This window comes from Colias philodice, chromosome 20 (genome assembly GCF_061535455.1).
Source record: "Colias philodice isolate Cphi_HAF_F1 chromosome 20, ilColPhil1 Martin Lab GWU primary, whole genome shotgun sequence".
In the NCBI taxonomy this organism is placed as follows: domain Eukaryota; kingdom Metazoa; phylum Arthropoda; class Insecta; order Lepidoptera; family Pieridae; genus Colias; species Colias philodice.
Genome location: NC_143105.1, coordinates 2,901,302 through 2,929,257, shown reverse-complemented (window position 1 = coordinate 2,929,257; position 27,956 = coordinate 2,901,302). Strand labels below are relative to the sequence as shown.

The window sequence follows — 27,956 nt, the reverse complement described above, 5'->3', positions numbered from 1 at the left end:
ATTTGTTCACACTCGGGTCACAGCCCTTTGAGGGTTTATACAGTCCCTATATTAGCCAAGTGTGGCAGATGTCACAAAGTTTGTTGGTTCTACGATAAGCTGGTTTCCCTCACGATATTTTTCCTTTGAAATAGGGGTGTGAATAATATGCACATTGAAAATCAATTTCATTTTTACATGAACGTCGAGTATTAGATAACATTTACTATTAGATATAACTGCTGCTGATGTGATAAAAAATAAATACATCAACTCTATATTATTATAACTAGATATTTATATACATATATTATGTAAAATATACTCGCCAGAGTAATAATAAGAGATGCTCATTACTTTAGTAATTATTTATTACTGTTTCTAATTGTATTGTTTCTGTTAATTGCGTTTATTAGAATATGTATTGTAGAGTCAAATAAATGTACTTTCTTCTTTAAAAGTAAACTTATGAAAATCGTACGGAGCTTTTAAATCCGTTTAAAAATCTTCAAATTCTCAATTCACAACGGGATACTTCACGTATACAACCTTTAAAATCTCTTACTCTCTCTTTCTTATATCTCAGTCTTTAATATTAGTTATTAATGAAATTAATTTGATAATACTCTTGTGTTATAATAAATACGTTTCTGTTACCAGGGATCACAGGAGAGGTGATAATAAACGAAAATGGCGATCGCGTGGCATCATACTCACTCCTGGATATGAATCCCACTACAAGCAAATTTGAGGTTAGTTGTGTTGAATATAAATGTGTATGCGAATTTATGAAGCTTCCGTGACTGATGGATGGAGGAATGTGGATCCTTTAGGATTTGTTAGGATATAGTAATATTATAAATCACTACATAGTATAAAACAAAGCCTTCTGTGTGTCTTTTGCTTAGAATTTAGATCTTTAAAATTACAGGACATAATATTTTGATGAAGTATTTTAGATAGAGTTATTCTCATCAAATTATGTACGTCAAATACCAAAATTTAAAGTCACCCAATGATATGATCGCTTATTAAACTTACCAATTATACCGCTTCATTCAGTTTGAAGTTTGAAGCGTTAAGCGTTTCAAGCGATACTATTGGTTATTTGAAAACACATTCCTCGCTACACACCTCGCACATTATTGGTATTAAAGCACCCTTACGCACCCTTAAGCACCCTTATCCGTTACAATATGTCAAAATGCCTCACGTCAAATATATAAATTTCAAGTCATCCATTGAAATGATCGCTTATTGGTCTCAATTTACCGAACAAGAGTGTAATCCTATCATATTTGTATTTACCCTAATCAATTATGGCCTGACTTGTAACCCTGTTAGCTTGTTAATGTTATTTTTGTCCTCATAATGATGTAGCATTTATTTATTTTTTATTTATTTATATTGGAAGTTGGAACGAAGTTCCATGTCGCGCGTTGCGAAAGGGGCCTAGACGGAATTAAGACCAAAAGTTGTAACGATACTTTTTTGCTATAGCTGTAACCCGTGCTTGCGCGTGTTTCTCTGTCTGTAACTAACATTGTGACACGGGAATTTTATATTAATAACTAGCGGACCGCCCCGGCTTCGCCCGTGGTACCTACATGTTTAAACTATCCTATCTCTCAAGTTGGATCGAACTGCACATGGTGTGCGAATTTTATTATAATCGGTTAAGTGGTTAAGGAGTCCATTGAGGACAAACATTGTTACACAAGATTTATATATATTAAGATATAAATATTCAATGTGACTTATTCTAGGTGCAATCGTTTTAAATGAGTGAAAGTATAATTCATTTGGAGTAAAAACAAACGTTAATCGTTTTCCCGAAGAATTTTGCAAATTTTCAAAAAAAGCTAAAACGACAAATATTTCTGAAAATGATAAGTCTCGGCTATATTTGTTTACTTTTTTTGCTCCACATGAGCTATATTTTCACCCCTTTAAAACTATCCTATCCTACTAATATTATAATTAATGCGAAAGTTTATAAGGATGAATATAGGAATGTGTATGTGTATGTTTGTTACTCTTTCACGCAAATACTACTGAACCGATTACGATGAAATTTAGCACACATATAGAGGGTATCTTGGATTAACACATAGGATAGGTTTTATTCCGTAAATCCCATGAAATCGGTAACTATGCGGTTTTTTCTTTGAAAACGCGGGCGTAGCCGCGGGTGGAAAGCTAGTTACATCTATATCAAGTCACGTATAATATAATAGAGATAAAATCAGCAAAATCGATGTATCCAGATGCTTACGCAACACCGTAAAGGACAGTTTCCGGTACAACCATCCGATGAATACCGTGACCAGCATGTTAATGTCCACGCCACCTCAAATACGTGATGTTAATATCAATTGTTAATGCTAAATATAGTTTCAATATAATTTATGTGTAAACAGGTAACCATTTGTATTACAAAATATACCTACCTACCTATAGATAGTATTGTACTCAAAATATTTAATTCCGGAATAGAGAGTATTCAGCTCTAAAGAAGGTTAGTTTAAAAGTTGAATTAACATTAACTTGTTAATATATTATAGAGCACTGATATATTATTTTCCAATTTCCAAAAAATAAACTAATTTAGGTGTATGTATACTGTTACTTTTACCCTCATAGGAGGCCCTTGTCCCAGCAGTGGGAACGTATATGGGCTGATGATGATGTTACTTTTACAAGGTTGATATCGTAGACTAGAAAAAGAAAGTTTGACAATTACTTATTAAAATCAACTGAAATGCAGACAAAAATTAAAATTAAAATGAATCGCCAAATAAGTTGTACAGCGTTAAACTCGAGAACGGCTGGACCAATTCGGTTAATTTTTTTAACGCTTTTGTTTTAAGGCACAAAGAAAGGTCTTGTGAAAAGAAAACGCGAAAATAGATTATAAATAATTTTTGCGTCTCTTAACGAATATAAAGAAAAAAGAAGAGCTCAGTAGATAGAGAAATTCATTCTTAGAGTGAATTTATTCCTTGCGTGCTAAATATCCTTATTTTATTCTTTGTATCTTGAATTATATTCGAGGTTTCTCAAATGGTTAGATTATTTATATGAATTTGTGGAAATACATGCTATTCGCGCGGCTACTAATTTTTTGGCCTACAAAGTTAGTGTTTTTATAATATTTATATAATAAAAAAGACGTGTGGCACTCGGGTACTGCCGCGGTAAAGCTATTGCATGCTATGCCTTCAAGCCACATCTCCGTGCCCGTCGGAGTGGGGAGCGTGAGGTTTTTTCGTTACGGAATTTCTGGATTCGGTCCCCGCGCTCAAGACCCGCGATAGAAGCTATGCAATAGCTTAAAATGAATCGCGAGAACGGCTGAACCTATTTCATTAATTATTTTTTTATAATACCTATTCCTTTAACTACGAGGACGAAGCTTATGGAAAGAAAACATAAACATGTACAGTTAAAAGTATAGAGAAGAAAATTGTGTGGATTTGAAAGAGAAGCAACCATTAGGAGATACTTGATAGAGATTTTAAATGGATTAAGTCAAATCTCGAAAGCATTGTTTAAGATTTAAATCAATTACTCGAAAGCCGGAACAATCGAGTTTCCTAGAAAATGTATTTGTTTTTCATATTATCGAACAATTATTTTGAATTGGATTCACGTGAAATACATTGAATTATATCGATATATTGCTAAAAATACACCAATAAAAGTATTGCTCCAAGCCATTTGTATTCATTATTATTTTCAGTTTAATTTATTCCGCGAACAGTCGGATTTTTAAGCTTAATATATTTGAGAACAGTTATATTACTTCCTTTATAAAATGTCGGTTATTATTTATATGAATAATACGTGTAATATGATAAATTATACTCCACGTAATTTATTCAATACTAGATTTCCGCCCGCGGCTTCGCCCGCGTTTTCAAAGGAAAACCCGCATAGTTCCCGTTCCCGTGGGATTTCCGGGATAAAACCTATCCTATGTGTTAATCCAAGTTACCCTCTATATGTGTGCTAAATTTCATTGTAATCGGTTCAGTAGTTTTTACGTGAAAGAGTAACAAACATCCATACATCCATACATCCAATATGTGTGCTAAATTTCATTGTAATCGGTTCAGTAGTTTTTACGTGAAAGAGTAACAAACATCCATACATCCATACATCCATACAAACTTTTGCCTTTATAATAGTATTAAGATAATAGTATTAAGATTATGTTACGAAAATCCACCATTAGGTACGTTCTGGCTTATTAAATCACATTTTCAATTGAAAATCTACCTACAATATACTTAATGAAAATGCCAAAATTGTCAGCGAATGATATTCTTTATGTTTGTGACACTGACGAGAAAGAATCGCTGGGGATTTGTTACAGAAAAGTAATATTAGCGTTTGTGATGGGGACAAAAATATTTTGTTCTGAAAACCAATCTTTTTTGCTGCTGTTCGTCATTTTATTACGTTATTAGGTTTGGTCCGGGAGGTTTTGTATTTTTGGAAGTGGCTCTTATGCTAACTATAGTATATTTCTCCTTACACTTTTAGCATTAAGTAGTGAAAACTGCATTTAATTTCATGCTGTTGTTTTTGCTTAGTATACAGATTGCTCCCATTATACATTTGTCATGTTTTACAGCATTGACATAGATGTATCTGACAGACATAAGTGGATTTTATGTCACAATTTTCTCAATAGATGCTTGCCAAAAAAAAGTTAACATCACTATCACTAAATAGTATAAAGCAAAGTTGCTCGCTGCGAATGTATGTATGCTTAGATCAAACTACGCCACGGATTTTGATGTAGTTTTTTTTAATAGATAGAGTGATTTAAGAGGAAGTTTTTTATATAATGTATTAGGTTTGAAACAAAGCGGGTGGAGAGCTAGTTTTTGTACAAAAACTTACATACAATTAACAATAACTTATCACAATAATAACCAACAGGTAGTAGCCACATACATAGCCGCGAACGCGTCCCTCCAGTTCGTCGAAAACCGGCCGATCCACTGGGCGGGCGGGCGGACCAGCCCCCCGCCGGACACGCCGCGCTGTGGCTTTGATGGCTCCTTGTGTCCTGATAATTGTGAGTACTTGTGTTATTTAGGTATAGCTATGTTAAAAATTTCGCACCAACGAGTCCATACTCCAAGAGCTCGGCATCAAACAGCGTTTATCGACCGTAGTACAGTCGCGCATACTGCAATACTTTGGACATGTGTCTAGGCGAGATAACAACTCCATTGAGCGGCATATAGTACAAGGAAAGGTGGAAGGAATGCGCTGGACCGACCAAGTGAAATCTGCTGTAGGAATTCGCGTATCAGACTGCGCCAGACAGTCTAGTAACAGGAAGAGATGGCGGGAGATCGTGCGGAAAGCTGTGTCCGCCTCTACCACCGATGTGGACGTCTCAACGTGACCACGACCACTCTGCCAAGAGTGAATCGACAAAGAAGAAGAAGATGTTAAAAATTCTCCTGGTACAATGTTAGTTACCGTACTACGCCGAAACTGCTGGATCGATTATCCAGAAACTATCCCTAAATACGCATAAACGTTGACTAACCCATAGCTACTAGCTGTCCCGGCAAACGTTGTTCTACCTTACTCTTATCACTTGGGGGTGAAAAATAGATGTTGGCTGATTCACTCAAATTAGGTCAGATTTATTCAATTTTAAAGTCTGAAGTTTGTTTTTTCACAAAATTTCATGAGAATTGTTTCAGCCGTTTCCTAGGAGTATGGTTACTAACATTGTGACACGATAGTTTTATATATTATTCGTGGAAATAAAACGTTATTTTATTTAATTTTTTATATTTGACTTGAGACACATTTATATCAGAAAAATCTGTTTGCACTTCTCTTTTAAAAATAGTAATTGAAAAATTCTTATTATTGGTAATCTTGCCCAAGAGAGACGCGTCACGTTTCTCATCTTTATATCTTAAATTATGTAGTTTTAATTTATTTTCTTGCTATTTTTAGACATTTATTTATAGAATATCTATAATTGAAATCATCTCACATATTGTTTGATCTTCATACATGAAGTAAGTCATTTATAATATGTATTTATCACAATGCAATCCTAAACATGAAATATAAAAAATTTTGGTTCTTTTTTTGAATTTGTGCTTAAATTACTTCGCAAATTCGTATTCCAAAACGAGGACGTCACTTCAAACATTTGTTTTGAACACAAAATGTATGGAAAATTCAATGTATGGGAGTGTTTAATGTAACTTTTTTGGTTATTTCCCATTTTATTTTTTAAAAGTTATTATTATCATTTTACTCATTATGTAAAGGGCTTTCGATATCAGTATAAATTTTTGATATCTGCAATAGTTACTGAATAATCGCCTGTGCTCACTTAACGATTACACCCTGTATAGAGATGTAAAAAATGTAATTTCATTGCCAAATATTTTAATAATTTTAATTCATTGTATATTTTGTTACAGCTCTACCGGTGTATGCTATCCTCTCTATCGTTCTGAGCTCTGTGGTCGTGATCTTGGCAATACTGTCCGTGTTTATTTATAGGTAAGTACACACAGCTGTTTTTGGCTGTTATTAATCTGCAACTATTTGTTTATTTGTATTACATTTGTGGGTAATAAGCACGGAATTTGCGTGCACAAAATATTACGTTTAAACTGAAATGTTTTCGTAATGTGCATGATTTACTGGTGTCTATAATATTATAAAAAGGATATTTGATTGTTTGTTTGTTGTGATTGAACTCAAAAACTGCTCAATCTGATAATGATTTATAAACTATTTCACCATTAAAAAGTAACATTTAACCGATTTTCCAATAGAAATATTGGAAAAACAACCGGTTAAATATTTATCATGAAATTACAAGGAACATTCATCGCATAAAATGATTGTATTTTATTCGCATTGAATATCTTCTACGCTAATAAATGTTTACGAGGGAATAAGAGTATAAACTAAATTCCACGAAAGAACAAAAACTTTCGAGTTTTCTCTTGTTAGCAATTACCTAAACTTTTCTACTGTTACTTGTAAAAAGGTTGTTTTCCTTACAAAAAACTGGTATAACAATGAAGGAGTAAAATTTGTTTTCGCGTAGATGCTGATATTTACTTTCCTGATTTATAACTTCCCGAAATATTATACGGTTGACTAATGCATGTCTTATTTTAAATATAAATGGGTACAAAACGAATTAAGTAAGTTCAACATATAGGTATTTCTTGTATGAGACATCTAAAATAAAATGAGTCTATTAATTATTACAATTAAATTTTACATTTTTGTTTATCATATTTAATTTATTTTTAAAAGATTTGATCTTAGAATTTTTGGTGACTTAATGACCCTGTTAATTAATCATTTTAAAGTACAATAATTAAATAATAGCATGATTTTACAGTGTATCTAAAAACGTACTTATAAAAAAATAGATTATATCTTTTAACATGAACTTTTAATTTTATTATTGTCCTGCATGAATGCAATGAATTATTGAAGTGAAACTTCTTTAGGCGCGTTGAGAGTAAAATTTCAAGTTCACGTCATGGCAATACCGTCACTTCATGGATTATGGTGACGACTTTGGTATCTTTCAAGTTTCAATTTTGCCAAAGAAGTTTCACTTCTGACACGTGTGCTCGGCACACTCGCTCTTTTTATACAGCGCGTGCGGGCGAAGCGAAGCGATAAATTGAAATCCGGGGGACACAATTAGTTTTAAATTATGTACAAGCTATAAATATTAAAACATATATTAATCATTACAATACAGTCTTGTTTAATTTATAATGTATTTAATAAATGGATTCATTTAAAACCTAACTAACATTTAACTTTTACATCTGTTGGGAATACGCGTGCTAAATTATTTATTAGACGATGCATTGAAAATGTAGGAGTTTTCTCATGAATAAAATGCATTTTCGAGATACGAATCGCTCATATTATAATTATGTATACCATGTTTAATTCAATAAAATTTTTAGTGTCTAGTTAAATTATGATTCAGATTCTAATCAGTATATGAAATAAAAATACATAGTTATTTCTTATAATTATTGTAATACAATTAAATACTTTAAAATAAACGCGCTCATCGCGGAACTATTTAGTTTAAGATAGATCTACTTTGTTAAATCTATAATATAGTATTCGTAACATGCAATAACAGTATAATTAAGCATTTTAATGTGAGAGCCAATCAATCAATCAATCCATCAATCAATCAACTAAAGAGTATTGATCGTTCGTTTGATTTATAAATGGGTGTATGTTTTCTATCATAGATAATGTTTAGAATATATTTAATTGTTTACGAGCTAAGTACTCTAACGTTTACCAGGTATATTTTAACCGATGTTAAAAAAGGAGGAGATTCTCCATTCGACTGTTTTGTTTCTGGGTTTGTTACTTCAGAACTTTTAACTGGGTGAATCGATTTTGATAATTTTTGTTTAATTTGAAAGCTAGTGCCTCATATAGTCTATTTTTCATTATCTGGAGGCGGTATACTTCTTTGTCCAAAATAATTATTTAATATGCTTTACAAATTTTATCTGCAAATCCAAAAAAAGCAACGTCCTTTGAGGTCTTTCAGTCGTTCTTCATTTAGTACATATTACTTACTACGTTTTCATGTTGAATATTATATTATTACTAGCGGTCCGCCCCGGCTTCGCCCGTGGTACATACGAAAAATAGATGTTGGCCGATCCTCAGACTTACCCGATATGCACAGAAAATTTCATGAGAATCGGTCCACCCGTTTCGGAGGAGTATGCAGACTAACATTGTGACACGAGAATTTTATATATAAGATGATATAGATGTAAAGAAGTTAGTTTATAATTTGGATGAATCTTCAATTGTTCTTCATTTGTAAGTAATTAAATAATGATCATTTTCAAAGATCTCTAGACCTCTTAATTAATTATTAAAAAATCCAAAGCAATCTAATTGAAGCATCCAACGATCCGTAGAAAATATTGTTACACTTTTAACAAACGTAATTAATTAATCATTTAAAAAGAATAATATAAGAATAGAGCTTTTACTTGTTTTTCTTTTTAATGTTTTCACAGAAATTTCAACAAGTTTTGTATAAGTAAATAAATTTTCTGTTTTAAATTAAAAGCTCTTATATTTTTAGAGTAAACATCGTAGGATGAAAGTATTGATTAATTACATGTTTATATGTTTTGATATTGTTTGTTTGTCAATAATATATAAGTAGTACTTATAGAACTAGCCACTTCTCCTGGCTTGGCTCGATTTCAACTCTATGTAGTTTCCTAGTAAACTATTTTTAGTTAAATATAATATGTACCTATAGAAGTATTATATACTAGCGGTCCGCCCCGGCTTCGCCCGTGGTACACACATTTTTACGTTTTCTCTACATAAAAACCATCCTCGTACTTCAAGGAATATAATAATAAAAGAATTATCGAAATCGGTTCAGCCGTTTTCGAGTTATGCGCTTACCAACACATTTTGCGATTCATTTTTATATATAAGATAAGATAATCCTTAGTCTTCATAATACTGTGAAGAAAATAAAATGATTCGGAAGGAAATGGAATGCGTTTTCGGGACTTTAATACCGAAATTTTATTGTTTATTTTACTACATCACATATTACTTTTGTAAGGAACGGAATAAGAAATGATGATATTTACCCTTATAGGCATGAAGGCACATTTACCGAATAGAAAAGATAAAGTAAAAGTATACTTGATATATTTCTAGTAATTAGTTAATGAATACGGTTCTTAATAATTTTATGTTGGTTCAACGTTATTCTCTATCCATCTAATTGATTATATTAATTATATTATGTATCATAAAATATATTGCTTGAAGTACCAACCGAATTTAAAACTAACCTGGGGCCTTAGACAAAGTAACAATTAAAAAACGATAACTCAAAACTCAACTCAAACTCAAACATTTATTTATTCAATTAGACTTCTTCTAGAAGCACTTTTGAAACGTCATTAAGTACATATTTTTAACATTTACCACCGATTCGGAAAGCAGTATCTACGGAGAAGAATCGGCAAGAAACTCCATAGTTGCTCTTTTTAATCATGTCAGATTTACAATTTTACAAATTACCTAAGTAATATCATAATATATTATCATAATATGCCAAAGAACTGTCCTGTGGTTTTCACGCGACAACCCTCCATGGGTTTTTATCTTCCATATATACCTTAACTAGCATTCCGCCTGCGGCTTCGCCCGCGTTTTCAAAAAAAACCCGCATAGTTCCCGTTCCCGTGAGATTTCCGGGATAAAACCTAGCCTATCTCACTCAGAAATGATGTAGCTTTCCAACAGTGAAAGAATTTTTCAAATCTGCCAAGTAGTTTCGGAGCCTATTCAATTCATACAAACAAACAAACAAAAAATCAAACCTTTCCTCTTTATAATATTTGTATAGATACTGTAATAGGCTCTCTTGACAAGTACATTTTTTATATAAGATTTAAATTTAGAACTACTAAACTCTTTAATATTATGAGGAATTCTGTTGAATATTATGAGGAATTCTGTTAACGAAGTTAGAAAAGGAAAAATGTATGGGATTGACATTAGATAGACCACGTGATCTAACGCGGAATATGTCAATCCCATACATTTTTCCTTTTCTAACTTCGTTATCGTTTTTTAATTGTTACTTTGTCTACGGGCCCAGAGTCTGTATTATAAGAAAATTTATAAATTAAACTAGGCACATAAACATTTATGTGTTTGATTTTCGTTGAGTTTTTGTAATTTATTATTGAATAGATAGAGCCAAAAATATCAATACGTATCTTTATATCTACCTAGTAAATTATCGTTAATTATTTCAAATAATATTGATTATTCATCATTATTGTCTTATTAATACCCTATAGATTATAATAGTTCTCAAATATCCAGCCCATAATATTATACTCGATTACTTCGAGAAGCAATTTATTAATCTAGATGACGATACAAAATACCTTGAGATCAGGCTATGCATTATTAATCTGTAGCATTACTTGTAATATTTAACCTTTCCAGGGTAATTTTTTTTAGCACTAACTTTGATATAAATTTTGTGACGACTAAAATATTGAATACAGATTTATATCTATTATTAATATATATAATATACTAGCAGTCCGCCCCGGCTTCGCCCGTGGTACATATTTACGTTTTCTCTACGTAAGAACCATCCTCGTACTTCAAGGAATATAATAAAAAAAGAATTATCGAAATCGGTTCAGCCGTTCTCGAGTTATACGCTTACCAACACATTTTGCGATTCATTTTTATATATAAGATTAATATCCACTTTATTTTGTTATTATGGAAATATCTTGTTTTATAGTATAAAACACAAGCCGATTTTACGGAAATCTTTAATCTGCTGTAATCACATTATAACGACATAATGTAGATAAGCTGCAGATATATTTATTTGTCTAACAAAAAAACTCTTAATGGACATTTCAGCAACACTATAAAAATAGATCCGTTTAATTCATCGTATCACACAGCTACCGAAAAAACGAATCCCTTTTAGCGACACTAAAAATGGAACGGGATTTTCTTTTCCACAATCGACAGTTTTGACGTCTACCAGTCTATAATTTATTCAAACGCTTGCCATTTCGCTCAAATAAAACTTGGAAAGTATTAACCTTACACCTTTAAAAGATAAATTACTAGCTGTCCCGGCGAACTTTGTACCGCCCTGTCAATGAATGTTGTGTTACCTTTTAGCTGAACTAATTTAGGCTTTGATGAACGTAATACAATGATACAAAATAAATATTTATATGGATTGATATATAATAGTATTTTAATGTATTACTTCAAACACGTCTCAGAGAAAAATGATTGAATTTTAATAAGCTGTGCAGCATGGATTAACTCTTTTCATTCTTTAACTGTTATCGACCACGCCATCGTTTCGTTTCACTTTAGTTGTGATAATAATTCTACCATTATCATTGGGCGATCGACGCTGATACAGTGGGTAACCATCGCTGCTTGTGATGGTCTCTGCCATCAATTTTCGTGGATACCTTTTGGAACACTCGCTGTCAACCATGCATGGTGTTTGTTGGTTGATGGTTTCACCCGGTCCATGAATCATATTCGTGATAAAAACGTCATGTCGGTCTGGATCGGTTTTAGGATTAGCAATCCCCGCACACTCATATATTTTATTCTTTCGACTAACCAAATTAAAATATGTGCATGCTGCAAGCCAGATTTTCGTCATTCGATTGAATACATCCATCATTGAATAATTCCAAAGATGTGTTCCTTTAATGTAACTCATCAGTGATCGGATTTTTTTCTTGAAAACACGTGTGGTGATGACGTGCCGATCACTTGATATTTGTCCGGGAAGCAACAGTTGAATAATTTCCATCCATTTCGGATTACATATTATAAATGTAATGAATAGATCTGGCCGACCATAATGACGAACATATTATTATGTCATTGCATCTTGCACATATTCACTTGGGCTACCTGTGTATGTCGCCGGTAAAATAATCAATAGACCAACATTTTCTGCATCTTCTTCTGTGCTAATTGCATGGCGTAAATGGATGCAATCTTCAAAACGCAATTTAACTTGTTTATAGCTACGCAATATTGTTGACGCAGTCGACGAAATCGCAACAAATAATTTTAATTTTTTACATTTTTATTGAATTTTTTTTTTATTTTAATTTTTTCTAGCTGGCCCGGCGAACTTCGTACCGCCCAGTCAATGAATGTCGTGTTACCTTTGGGCTTGGAACTAATTTAGGCTTTGATGAATGGAATACAATGATACAAAATAAATAAAGATATATAACAGCATTTTATTTCGATGAATAACACATAGGTATAGGAAAAAGAATAAAAAAAAACAATAATTAGATACTTGATTACTTCATACACGTGCGTTTTGCAGCCTGGGATGCATTCGGATTAACTCTTTTCATACTTTAACTGGTGTCGACCACGAAATCGTTTCCTTTCACTTTAGTTATGATAGTTCTACCACTATCATCTTGTTGCCTGCGATAGTTTCTACAGTAAATTTTCGTGGATTCCTTTTGGAACACTCGCTGTCAACCATGCATGGTGATTGGCGGTTGATGGTGCCACACGGTCCATCAATCATATTCGTGATTACAACATAATGTCGGTCTGGATCGATTGAATACATCCATCATTGAATAATCCGAAAGATGTGTTGCTTTAATGTAACTCATTGCTTGAAAACACGTGTGGTAATGTCGAGCCGATCACTTGATAATTGTCCGGGACGCAGCAGTAGAATAATTTCCATCCATTTTGGATTTCATGTAAATGTAATGAATAGATCCAGGCCGACCATAATGACGAACATATGTCATTGCATCTTGCGCATATTCATGCGTATGACTTGGGCTACCTGTGTATGTCGCCGGTACAATAGCACTTATGCACCTAAATAGCCCAATATTTTCTGCATCTTCTTCTCTGTGCTAATTGCATCGCGTAAATGGATGTAATCTTCAAAACGCAATTTAGCTTGGTTCAATCGAATGAGCCAGGGCCTCCGTTTCAATTTTAACGTTATAATATTATTTCAACGCAATATTGTTGAAGCAGTCGACGAAATCGCGACAAATAGTTGTCAGAATTTTTACATTTTTAGAGATTTTTTTTTTAAATAATTAATCGAACTATCCTTCTTGGTTAGTTTCCTCACCGAAAATACCTCAACTTCTGAAAGCACGCGTAAACTTTTATGTATCTGCTTTATATGTATTTGAGGAATTTTTATGTATCTGCTTTAATTGCACTTTTCAATAATTGATTTAAAAAAAATACAGACAATAGTTTATTCACCCTTTTTACTTTTGAATTATTTTACACAAAATACATTTTTGAACGCATGAATGTCAAACAATATTTTGACCGTATTCAACCGTATTTGACTGGATTGACAACTAATGATTGACATGTACGAAAATCAAAATTATTTTTATATAGTGGCCCGCCCCGGCTTCGGCCGTGGTACATATTTCGCAATAAAAGGTAGCCTATGTCCTTTCTCGGGTATCAAAATATCTCCATACCAAATTTCATGCAAATTGGTTCAGTAGTTTAGGCGTGATTGAGTAACAGACAGACAGACAGACAGAGTTACTTTCGCATTTATAATATTAGTATGGATTTACCCAAAATATCTGCCTTTTAACGTCATAGTACTGAATAATATAGATAAGTCAAAAGCTATTTTTAATACGCTTTTTTTCACCTGTATGTTTGTAACGGACTCCTAGAAATCTAGTTGAAATATATATTGTTTTTAAAGAGGTTACACTTTTAGAAGTTACAGTCTGATTACAAGTCATGTACAGTTAGAAGTCTCAGCAAATTGCAACGAATGTTTAAATTAGACTACTTATAATATTTTTATACATTGCCTAGAGTCACGCTATTTATATTAATACTAGCTACTCCGCGCGGTTTCACCCCCGTGGCTCCACCCCTGCTGGTCGTAGCGTGATGATATATAGCCTATAACCTTCCTCGATAAATGGGCTATCTAACACCGAAAGAATTTTTCAAATCGGACCAGTAGTTCCCGAGATTAGCGAGATTCCCGAGATTCAAACAAACAAACAAACTCTTCAGCTTTATAATATTAGTATAGATATGAAAACCCGTAGCACAGTATCATAAATATGTCATAACATGTAATCCTAATAAAACGATATTAACGTCTATTCAATTAAAACATAAATTCTGATGTGCAATTATGATTCAATATTGCATAGCATAACGACATCGATTAAGCTTTAAATTGCATACAACTATTAATAACCGTATACATAATCTACTAGATTTCCGCCCGCGGCTTCGCCCGCGTTTGCAAAGGAAAACCCGCATAGTTCCCTTCCCGTGGGATTTCCGGGATAAAAACTATCCTATGTGTTAATCCAAGTTACCCTCTATATGTGTGCTAAATTTCATTGTAATCGGTTCAGTAGTTTTTACGTGAAAGAGTAACAAACATCCATACATCCATACATCCATACATCCAAACATCCATACATCCATACATCCATACATCCTTACAAACTTTCGCCTTTATAATAGTATTAAGATTAAGATTCACTCTTGGTATGTATGGAATGTGTGATTTACATTCACAGATAATATAATACTATGTTTACATCCTCGTGTATACAACCGTTACTGCATTTTCTGAGAATTTCCACTATGAAACATTTGACCGCATATTTGCTTAACTAGACATAACTTGCAGGTTTTGCTCTTGGATTAAAGAATATAAATATAATTTGTTTTGCTTTGAAAGATGTTCAAGTTTATACATTTTTTGAAGTTATGGTTGTATTTAAAACTGGCAGAGCAACAAACATAATATTGATATAATTTATTATAGAGCGTCATATGCATATTAAATAACATCATGATCAGTTCAATATCAAACAAATAACAGCTTAAGAAGCTGTGAAAAAACATTATCAAACGGATACCTACTAACTATTACTAATTTTCAAAATCTGTTCAGTATATTTTGCTAAAAATTTAACGAAACAATCACAAATCATTCCCGTGTATAATTATTATGATATTAATATTATGTAGTGTTGGTCAGCTGGTTATGTAATATTCTAGTAATAGTTAGTAAATATTATAAAATTGAAGAGTTTGTTTTGCTATCATCACGCTAAGATGAACAGTAGCGGAGCAATGCGGGTAAAACCGCGGTGTACAGCTAGATCTTGCATAAATATAGTAAAAAAATGGGTGCGTGTACTAGTGTACACATGTAAGATGTGAAACTTCTTTATGAACTTATTTTTCAAAAAAATAATTTACTTACTTTATGCAACTTTACAGAAATAGGTACGTCGAATCACGCGTGGTAGGGATAAGAAAAAGATGGCGCGTAACGGAAAAATGTCACGCGTAACGAAAAAATGTTACACTAAATTTTTTTCCAACCCCGATAAAGAAGTTTCACTTCAAAACTTGCTAAACACATATTTACTTACAGGCACTACAAGCTAGAGGCAGAAATAGCGATGATGACGTGGCGTGTGAGTTGGAGCGACGTGCTGATCCCCGGGGGCAGGCTCAGGGGCAGCCTGCACTCGCTCGTTCGAAGGTATAGCACTGGGGTGAGTGCTGTGTTCATATTTCATGAAGATGTGTTTTAAATAATTGAATATTATAGTAAAATAATTTAATGTAAATCTTAATATATATAAATCTCGTGTCACAATGTTTGTCCTCAATGGACTCCTAAACCACTTAACCGATTATAATAAAATTCGCACACCATGTGCAGTTCGATCCAACTTGAGAGATAGGATAGTTTAAACATGTAGGTACCACGGGCGAAGCCGGGGCGGACCACTAGTAGTTATTAATGAATATTTAAATTGATATTGAGATTATTACTTATTATAACAATTTTATGTCCAAGTATTTTTAGAAAGTGATATTTAAAAGAAAATTAGTACTATTTCTATAATTATTATTAGTACTTAGCCAGCTGTGCAGAGATTTAATTTACGAAGAAATTCCGGGAATCCGGGTTAGCAGTTGTCTAGATAAATGTGATGAGATTAAAGTGTCACTATAATCTCCGATCTATTGGTAGGGAATTCTCAATTTTTAGTTTCTAAAAGGCATATTATCTAACAGATAAAATAAAAGATTGTGCATTTAATTCAATACCTAGATATTATATATTATAAAAAGTAATCATTCAACATTAATAGTTACCAAAATAAGTAATTGAAGTCATGTTTGCATTTTTTTAAGTGTTAAAACTAAATAAATATTGCTCCATTCTATCAAAACCTATACATCCACAGACTGCATATTCCGACGAAGCAATTTCCCTTGCTGGAGACCGTCAAATATACGCCCCTTGCGCGTTCTACAAAGGCTGCCGGGTCGCTGTCAAAAAGGTTGACAAACAACGCATAGATCTCACCCGACCATTGCTACTAGAACTAAAAAAGATGAAGGATCTAGAACACGATCATTTGGCTCGGTTCTTTGGTGCGTGTGTGGATCCGCCACACTGCTGTATATTGACTGAATACTGCCCGAAAGGTTCCTTGCAAGATATATTGGAAAATGATACGATTAAGCTGGATTGGATGTTCAAAGTCAGCTTGATGCATGATATTGTGCGGGTAAGTGTCTTTTTTTAGTTTCTTGCTATTTGTGACTTTTTGATATTTAAAAATGTTGAAATGTTGATCCGAACTATAATAGCCATCTTAGGCCACATCTCAGCTTACCATCAGGCGAGATCGTGGTCAAGCGCTTCCCTATCAGGCAATAAAAAAAATAGCCTTCTTGAAGTAAGAAGTGGTATTACCTATACTTATTACAATATCTTAAATACGAAAGTATTTGTCTTTCACATAAAGTAATTTTTATTATAATTGAAGTGAAACTTCTTTATCGGGTGGAAAAAAATGTAGTGTAACATTTTTTTGTTACGCGTGACATTTTTTCGTTACACGCCATCTTTTTCTTATCCCTACCACGCGTGATTAACGTATTTCTGTAAAGTTGCATATAGTAAATTATTTTTGGAAAAATAAGGTCATAAAGAAGTTTCACTTCTTACGTGTGTACACTAGTACACGCACACATTTTTCTTTTTTGTATATAGAGATAGACAGAGTGACCGTGACTTTTAACTGCATTGAAACGGAAACCTAATAATGAGTATAAATTATAACGCTGTAGTTTTCATCAAAACATACCCTCATATATTATATTCATTTTGTAAACTCTGAACTAAAGTTTTGATTTAACGATATTCATACGTAGAAATTGTTTAACAAGATTATTGCATCCCATATAATAAACTTCGACCTCCATAAATTGTGGGAATTGCAAATGTGGAACCTTAAATGGGATTTAGGGACCCGGATGGGATAGTGGGATTAGGATCCCACTCAATCATCGGACTATGAATTAGTATGATGTTTATTTATCATAGCAAGCTGTGGATTTATTTAGTGATTATGTATAAAAAAGTTCATTTGCGATGTATGGAGCGAATTAACTTATATTATTGTGTCGAAAGATTTGATTTAGTTTGTTTGTTACGAACTCAAAAATGAAAGAAAGAAAAAAAGCTTTATCTTTATATTCCGAGCAATATTCTTCTCTTAAAAAATCTACAAGAATGTCCCTGTAACTTTCACTCTTAGGCTATAATAATATTATTATATTTTTTTAGGCTGCATAGCTTCTTACATATTACGTGAGAAGTTATGCAGCCTAAAAAAATCTTTATAATCTATGCTTTACAATGAAGTCACAGGTACATAGGTACATCATACAACAATAGTGTACTTGTTGATAAATAAAAGGTCAAAGTCGAAAACAACTCACGAAAAATAAAGTGACAGAAAAATAACATCAATGAAGAGCTTCATATATCTCACATTTAGGTCACTTATATCAGATTCTACACGTCTTTGTTCCCAAATTAATTGTCCCTTTGTTTTATGTTTACTGAGAAACGATATCATTTGATAAATGTTGTTGTAAACTGAGTTATCCTTTGTTAGTATTTGGAACAAAGACTAATTGATATGGTAAATTTAAATACAGTCTTTATTGGCACGGTTTATAGTGTGCTTTTTAATTCGATCATTTTTCGAAACATGTTATATATAACGTTTAAATAATTAATTAAAAAACTGTATAGTTGATACATTTTAGCGTTTCATGTTTTTTTATAACTCTTATAAGTGTTTGATATTTTTATTCCTACGTGATAGTACAGATAATATAATACTAGGTGACTTATACATACAAAGAACCATCAGTTTAATTTTATTATATAAACTATAACTATGTATTTGTTTTAGGGTATGCATTATCTACACGGAACAGATATAAGATCTCACGGAGCGCTCAAGTCAAGTAACTGCGTAGTCGATTCAAGATTTGTACTGAAAATCACAGATTTCGGCCTAAATGCTTTGAGGGTGTCTGAAAAGGACGCAAGGGCTCATAGCTATTGGACCCGTAAGTATATTTTAGTTTACTTACTCCTTAGAATAAATTTTCCACCAAATAATAATATAAAATACAAACTTTTTTATTGTCTCCGAACCATGTCTTTTTCTTTTTATCGATCGATCAATCTAGAAACCAATTATCTAGGTACCAAATAAGATTATTCAATAGTATGGTAATCGTAATTGAAATTGTAATAATGATTAAATCCAGTGTCCAATATCTATCATCAACAATATTTGTGTTGTATAACGTTAACTTCGGTTACCTAAGTTGTAACATAATATTATATTTTTTATTACAAAATTTCAATATTATTTTTTGTAGTGAAACTTCTTAAGAAGCGTTGAGGGTAAAATTTCAAGGTCGCGTCATGGCAATACCGTCACGTCAAGGAGTAAAGCGACGATTTTGGTATCTTTGAATCTTGTCAAAGAAGTTTCACTTCTGATACGTGTGCTCGGCACATACGCCTTTTTATTTCACAAAATCAAATTTAAAAATATGTTGCATATTTCGCATCTAACACGATTAAAGTTACCTGCTATATCTTATGTAATAACTTAGGCCCGGAACCACAGACACAATAGAAAATCTATTGTGTCTGGGACCGATCGGGCCGCTTGGGGCTCTTGGGTTAAATTCATTATGCTTAGGACTCCTCTGGACCTCCCCCGAGCTCCTCCGCACAGCGTCCCCTCCCCCCGAGGGCACGCAGAAGGGAGATGTGTACTCCTTCGCGATCATTATGCACGAGATTGTGAACAGGCAGGGGGTCTTCTGGCTTGGACCTGGCATTGAAATGTCGCCGAAAGGTATGTAACATATGTGGATTTATACAATTTATTATAGGTATATACACAGATCACAGAAACTAAAGGGTATATATTATTATAGTCGTCAATTTGAAATTTGAATTATTTTTTATACAAGCATAAAAAACCAATTTGTGAAAGCTAGAAAGAATAAATAAAAATAAATATTTTCAGGACAATTTTCACACACGGCACGATCTGATCCCATACTAAGCTTTAGCTTGTGTTATGGAAACCAGATGGCTGATATACACACATATACATATATAATTTTAAATAAATACTTTTATAGATAAGACACAGAGCAAACATCTATGTTCATCACAAAAATATTTTCCCCGGGTGGGAATCGAACCCACGACCTCCGGCTTGGAAGGCAGGGCCACTACCAACCTAGCCAACCGGTCAGTCAAAGTAAATAAGTGCGCCATCACTTGAAATTATAAGAATAGCTTCAACAAAAATGGTTTCCCACGAGGAAATATTTCAACAACAAAGCAGGAATAATCAATGCACATATTGCTGGTGGTTGTACATCACAGATATAATTTGTAAAGTTTTACACAACGCGGGCGAAACCGTGGACGGAAAGCTAGTTTAGTTTCACTATAACTTTCATGTAAAACTTCATGTAATATAAAATAATTCCACATGACATTGAAAGTTCCTCAATCTACGTTGTTAGGCAGATGTGGTTCAATCTGCTTCGGTTGCAGCGTACTAATTACTTCCATACATAACCACTAGTTGATTGCATATTCATTATGTGAAATGAATGCGAATGTAAGCTTTATAGCTGTGAACTTGAACTGTAGATCCTACTTATTATATTATAAATGCGAAAGTATGTATGGATGTTTGTTATTTTTTCACGCCAAAAACTGCTGAAACGATTTTCATTAAATTTGGCACACACCGAAAGAGTAAAGTTAATCCAAGTGGATTAACACGTATAGAATAGTTTTTATCCCGGAAATAGCACAGGAACGGGAACTATGCGGGTTTTTCTTTATAAACGCGGGTGAAGCCGCGGATGGATCCAAATAAATAGATATATCCTTATTTATTTAGGGTAGGTTTAATATAACGACTTAAAGTACCTCGATTTAACAACATTCTTATTGCTGTATTTCTAATGTTAGCCACATATTTTAAATATTAGTACCTATTGTTATTCTTGTTCTAAGACTTTACTGGTGCAACTATAATATTTTACCTATGCTATAGCTTATGTAGCAAATGGACCTTGGTTTAATACAATCGCGAAAAACAAAGCAGTTACTATAAACTTTGAAAATGTGACCATTAGTCACACATCTTGGGATTAAAATAAATATAAAACAACACGACATAGAATGCTTAGAGAAATGCAAAAGCAACACAAATTCTTACAATATTCTATCATTCTCTTAATGACTCACTATTTATAAAATTTATCCTTATCCTTAAGAAATAAAGTAGGAATTCCTTCATACTTCAAAAAGTTAATGTCGAATTCCTGCTATTCAGAGATAGAAAGGGTCATTAAAGGCTTTATGGGTAATAAAATATCACGCAATCGTAGTGACCGCCTTACGCGGATGTGTTTTATCTAAAATGTGGCATTTATTTATTTTTATGATGAGTTTTCGTTTATGTTCTGTGTATATGAGATTATGTATGGCATCTCTTATACCTGGAATTCATCTGAAAAACATAAATTCTGCAAGTAATAATATTTACTACTAGCGGTCCGCCCCGGCTTCGCCCGTGGTACATATTTACGTTTTCTCTACATAAAAACCAATCCTCGTACTTCAAGGAATATAATAAAAAAATAATTATCGAAATCGGTTCAGCCGTTCTCGAGTTATGCGCTTACCAACACATTTTGCGATTCATTTTTATGTATAAGACTAGCGGTCCGCCCCGGCTTCGCCCGTGGTACATGTTTACGTTTTCTCTACATAAAAACCATCCTCGTACTTCAAGGAATATAATAAAAAAAGAATTATCGAAATCGGTTCAGCCGTTCTCGAGTTATGCGCTTACCAACACATTTTGCGATTCATTTTTATATATAAGAAGATTTAATAAATGTAACTTTTTACTACCGTTGTTAGATAAGGATTGTTATTAAGATAATTAAAATTGTAAAAAAAAATCAATTCAAAATTTTTACTATATCAGGATTCTAGAAATGTTCTCCTTTCCTTGTTTTATAAATGGGCTAAGAAGTAGACAGCTTGTAGGTGACTAGCTTAACCTTAAAACTACGACTCAGATTTTAACAGTGAAAGCTTGTAATTTTTTCATAGCAGGCATCGCAGTTATTTGCTCCTTATATAAGAAACATACCTACCACGTGTGTTGGTTGGTCTGTTGGTCTTAGCGTGAAGCCTATAGTCTTCCTCGTTAAATGGGCTATCTAACACCGAAATATTTTTTCAAATCGGACGAGTATAGTTCTTGAGATTAGCGCGTTCAAACGAACAAACTCTTCAGCTTTATATATTAGTATAGATAGATAATAATTAGTTACAATATAATATTACACACAATTTTCTTACAGAAATCATAGAAGCCGTGATCAGTAGTGGTATGCGTCCAAACACAACCCATCACCGATCTTGTGAAGCAGACGATGCGACAGAACTCATGCGCCGATGTTGGGCGGAGGACCCTACGGAGAGACCTGACTTTGGTCACTTGAAACACGCTATACGACGGTTAAATAAGTATGTTCATTGATGTATTAATATAAACAAGATTTATTTATTTATTTAGGTCTACCAACGTTTGTTTACATTACAGAAAATTCACATACAAAATTATAAGGCCAATGTAAAACCACACTTATTGGTAAACTCAACATGCGAAAAATAAGTTTAAAAGTAGTAAATTAGATTTAAAATTAAAATCAAGGCAAAATTATCCCAAAAAAAAAACTCTGCCAGCGTGTCTATTAGGTAGAGTTTTGTTATGAGCATTATAATAGACTTTGAACATTACTACGTCGAAATAAGGTGCTAAATTCAATTAATGTTTTATAAAATGCCGTTTGAACAACTTTAGAGCAATGGTTAGACTATTTTTATTGTAGTAGAACAAGACAAAAATTAACAGTGATGCTATGTGGTTACTAACGCTATAAACACTATTAGCACTGGAGGTTCGTTGCCGTCCTTTCTTTAAAAATAAGGACATATTATTTATGACTGTAATAAGTGAAAATACATAAAAATTTGGAAAATCCAAAAGTGCACGCCTCATAATTTTTTTTAAATAAATATTTATTAATTATTATTTTTGTTTATTTAATAACAATTAAACCACATCGAATCAGACCCTGAAAAATGAAAGGGTTCTATTCCTGAGCATACTCAAGCGTAAGAGAAAAAAAAAGACTCGATTAGTAAAGTATTTCGGTCGCTATCGTGTTAACAAGAAAAAGGATCCGCACATACAGACACACGGACGTCCAAGACAGAACTTTTTTAAACTGTTTTTTAACTAGTTTAAATAACAAAAATGACATCAAAAATATCATGAACGTTAAAAATAGTGTTTTTTCTTAATATGTGTGTGTATGTATTATCTTACAAGTGCAATGTATGATACATAAAGACATTTTAAGTTTGAAAAATCAGATGTTTTGCGCGAAGTGACAGTAGTACCCACCTCAACGCTTCGCTTATGAGGCGTGCAATAGATCCAATAGTAATAGTCTTGTAGTAAATCAGAACTTAGGTTTTACTTTCAAACTTTATTCGATTTAGGATTTCACAGTCCGTTAAGTTTCAGGATATGAAATGCATCTGTGGAAGAAAATTTTTAAAGTTTGCATACTGTGGCTGATGAACCAAAAGAGATTTTAATACACGAACCAAGTTTGGAAGAAACTTACGTTTTAGTAACTTTAAGAAGGAGTATGTTCAGATTCTTGACAGTTTCAATACTTATGGTAGTTCACCATATTTCATTCAGAGTTGCAAATTCTTGAATTTATAGCTATTGTACGTTATAATAGATGAACAAATTGGTTTAAGACAATACGTATAGACTCTAAAACTGGCCTACAGTTACTATTGTTGGTATAAAGTTACGCCAATAATGGGCGATCAAAATTTATATATTGCGTGTATAATAACTACATAGTATATCTTCTTAGTCGTGGGATTTTGACAGAATAGTCGTGGTTAAGATGATGATGCTCTATTCTTGCCATATGTTGTCATTCACTTATTTGTTTGCTCCCTGTCCCATTATTGTTATTTATATTGCATTTTATTTCTAGGTCACAAGAGAGCAGCAACATCCTAGACAATCTGCTGTCTCGTATGGAACAATACGCCAATAATTTGGAGTCTCTAGTCAGCGAGAGGACGCAAGACTATTTGGAGGAAAAGAAGAAATGTGAAGAACTGCTGTATCAGTTACTGCCTAAGTACGTTCTTGTATTTGATTTCTGGTGTTATTGATATGGCACTAAGTGTGTCGTTTTAATATGTAATCTTTTTTTTAAACTTCCTGATGATGAAAAAATTATCCCTTGCCATGTTCTCTGTTTGTTTTTTTATTTGTAAAATGAGTAATGGTAACTTTTGTAATATACCTACCCCAGAATTCTTCTTATTGTAGAGATTTGTGCTTTGAATTGTTTGATGTAAATTTAAAAAATACGCCTCAATCAAAATAAATATTTAACCATTAGATAGCTACTTTACCGAGTCACATTTGCTATTTTATCTCGGGTAATTTTTGGCGAAGCTTTATTATATGTATTACTTAAATCCATTTAAGGATATAAGTTACTAGCCGAGCTCCAAGGTTTCACCCGCATGGCTCCGCTCCAGTTGGTCTTAGCGTGATGATATGTACCCTATAGCCTTCCTCGATGAATGGGTTATCTAACACCGATATAATTTTTCAAATCGGACCAGTAAGCGCGTTCAAAAAAACAAACAAACTCTTCAGCTTCATAATATTGTTATAAATAGATTTAATCCAGATAATTAACCCAAAAAATTTCACCCAAGACACTTTCTTGACTTATATTTATCCCTCAGGTCAGTAGCATCACAGCTAATCAACGGGCAGTCCGTAGTAGCAGAAACGTTCGAACAAGTGACCATATACTTCTCCGACATAGTTGGCTTCACCGCGCTCTCTGCGTCCTCCACGCCGATGCAAGTCGTCGATCTGCTCAACGATCTGTATACGTGTTTCGATTCGATTGTCGAGAACTATGATGTTTATAAGGTTGGTGTTATCTTTATTTTTTATTGACGTGACAACGTCTTATAATTCGATAGAGCCGGCTGCACGCACGAAAAATCATGACTCATGCGGCGTTACCTCGCTCTGAGGCGTTCCATGTAAGGCTTGAAGCGCAAGCGAGAGCGCGGAACGAGCGACAAAGAAGCACAATCGGACGTTGTCACGTTCAACTATCGTCAGTAAACCGACTTTACAGACAACCAATTTTTTTTCCATTAAACAATTTTAGTACTAAACTTATTAAAACACGTTCAGTAGAAAAAAAAATAGTTAAACTGGATAGAATGTTGCTTATAGAATTATAATTTAATCAACAGTTTGAAATTGCAGAATTTTCCAGGTAATTTATGGAGCTCTTATTATCAATAATTTAATCAATTTGATGCAAATAATATTAGTTGATTAGACTATTGTATTTTAAAAACAAACATATATTTCTATACGTTATATATATAAGAACCATTGTGTACAAGTATGTCACGTCTTCAAGACAAGTAATCGATTCACAACAAATGTTCAACGCCATGGAAAAACAAATGAGTTGAAACGAGAATATGAAGAAAAACTATACAAGAAGATATGTTACCTAAATTCCATTTTAGTAACCTATCTATGTAAAATTCAACTATGTATTTAAACGTCAAAGGAAGATGGCATGATTCAATTATCGTGAGCGAAAAAGAGACAACGAAAGTGAATTGTGGATAATAATAAATAGCCACATTTCGGCTTGCCAATGCTATATAATATCATTGTGTTAGACATGACAATTTAATATTATATAATACTTGCTTTTCGCCGCAGCTTCGCCCGCGTAGTCATTTGCATAGTTCCCGTTCTCGTGAGATTTTCGGGATAAAAATACTAACTCGTCTATATGTGTGCCAAGCTCCACGAAAATTAAGCAGTTTTTGCGTAAAGAAGTAACAAAACAACATACAAACTTTCATTTTATATTAGTAAAATTTGATGCGAAAATGTTGAAGACCAGTTATGTTGACCTCCCTGGTGTCTCGCAGTCTATATGTCACAGGGATCAAGTTGTAGGTCTTGTATTACAAAGGTCTTGTGACCTTTTTGTTGAAATTGCCTGAAATGAGCGTAATGTTATAGAGACTTATCTGTGTTTTTGCATGATATTTGAATATGCGCTCAGTTGTGTAAATATTATACCTACCTATCGAGATATTTAGTACCTACTACAGCAATATTAATAGGTATTTTTTTACGGATTTCACACCTATTTTATAAGTTATAGATATAAACAAACTAACTTTCCGCCTGCGGCTTCGCTCGCTTTGTCTAAAACCTAATAAATTATATACTAAAACCTTCCTTGAGAATCACTCTATCTATTAAAAAACTGCATCATAATCCGTTGCGTAGTTTTAAAGATTAAAGCATACAAAAGGACATAGGGTCAGAGAAAGCGACTTTGTTTTATACTATGTAGTGATGTATTAGGTACTGTATTCATTCCTTCATTAATATATAATTTCTACGTGCTAATTTCGTCAAATCACAAGTAAGTACATATATGTGTTTAGTATTCTAATCCATTCGCGAATCCTTGAATCAATAACAAACTGAAATATACTTTTCATTCAAACTCTCTCGGGATTGCGTTATGTTTCAATTATTTTATGATGAATATGTGAAAGAGGATTGGACTTGGACTGGCTGATGTAATTTGCGTTGTTTGTTTGTTGTGAAAAGATTTGCAGATTTTTTGCTGTTGGTATGAATAAGCAGCAAATTGAGTTATACAGTTATCTTTTTATATCGTCTGTATTATACATCACTACATAGTATAAAACAAAGTCGCTTTCTCTGTCCCTATGTCCTTTTGTATGCTTAAATCTTTAAACCTACGCAACGGATTTTGATGCGGTTTTTTTTTAATAGAACGAGTGATTCAAGAGGAAGGTTTTAGGATATAATTTATTAGGTTTTAGACAAAGTGGGCGAAGCCGCGGGCGGTAAGCTAGTAATACATAATATATTGTCTGTAATACTGGAGATATTGATACAAAGCATAACCACTATGACATAATATAGGTACATTCACATTGTAGTAGATTTACAGTGTATATTAATTTCTAAATTGTATCGTATTATCATGGATTTGTTAAACTAACATGGTTTTCAATAAATACACACATTTAATCAAGCATGATTTTCTAGAGACTGCAATTTCATACAATAAAATTATTGAAATATATTTTAACAAATATTTTATTTTATCGAAGCGTTCATCAGTGAATCGGAAGATATCATTTCATACATTAGCCGATATTGGAGCCGCATCTCTCCCGCAGGAAATTGTTAAGTGCAGCATTTGCAATTACTTAAGCGTTTCGTTTACAATTGGTGAAGCCAGTTTTTAAATATCTATGGTTGAAAAGTTGTATAATAAATCGATGTTTTAGTAGTTAAAATATATTATATATTACTATCTCAGACTTACCCGATATGCACAGAAAATTTCATGAGAATCGGTCCACCCGTCTCGGAGGAGTATGCAGACTAACATTGTGACACGAGAATTTTATATATAAGATTAAAATTAAACTTTTGAGATTATTTTTTATTCTGTTCAATTTGGATGCCTGAATATTGAATGATAAATATTTTTAGAAATGTAGTGATTAAAATGCTTGTGATTGACATTGTATTATTTACTAGCTTTCCGCCCGCGGCTTCTCCCGCTTTATCTAAAACATAATAATTACTAAAACCTTCCTCTTGAATCACTCTATCTATTTAAAAAAACCGCATCAAAATCCGTTGCGTAGTTTTAAAGATTTAAGCATACGTAGATAG

General features: G+C 33.0%; 1 protein-coding gene across 3 annotated transcripts in view; it reads left to right on the top strand.

Annotated features, from left to right (window-relative positions):
• The window catches only part of LOC149479326 (atrial natriuretic peptide receptor 1), a 136,494-nt gene that overhangs the window by 99,940 nt on the left and 8,598 nt on the right, over positions 1–27,956 (top strand). For 2 of the 3 annotated variants that reach the window (XM_089707921.1, XM_089707922.1), the window contains exons 8-17: positions 640–731; positions 4,930–5,068; positions 6,453–6,534; positions 16,055–16,178; positions 16,881–17,207; positions 18,909–19,068; positions 19,716–19,874; positions 22,426–22,591; positions 24,151–24,300; positions 24,923–25,115. In XM_089707921.1, the coding sequence (XP_089564047.1) occupies positions 640–731; positions 4,930–5,068; positions 6,453–6,534; positions 16,055–16,178; positions 16,881–17,207; positions 18,909–19,068; positions 19,716–19,874; positions 22,426–22,591; positions 24,151–24,300; positions 24,923–25,115 (1,592 nt within the window). Of the gene's footprint in view, positions 1–639; positions 736–4,929; positions 5,069–6,452; positions 6,535–16,054; positions 16,179–16,880; positions 17,208–18,908; positions 19,069–19,715; positions 19,875–22,425; positions 22,592–24,150; positions 24,301–24,922; positions 25,116–27,956 lie in introns of all 3 variants that reach the window. The other variant, XM_089707925.1, reaches the window with a different exon arrangement.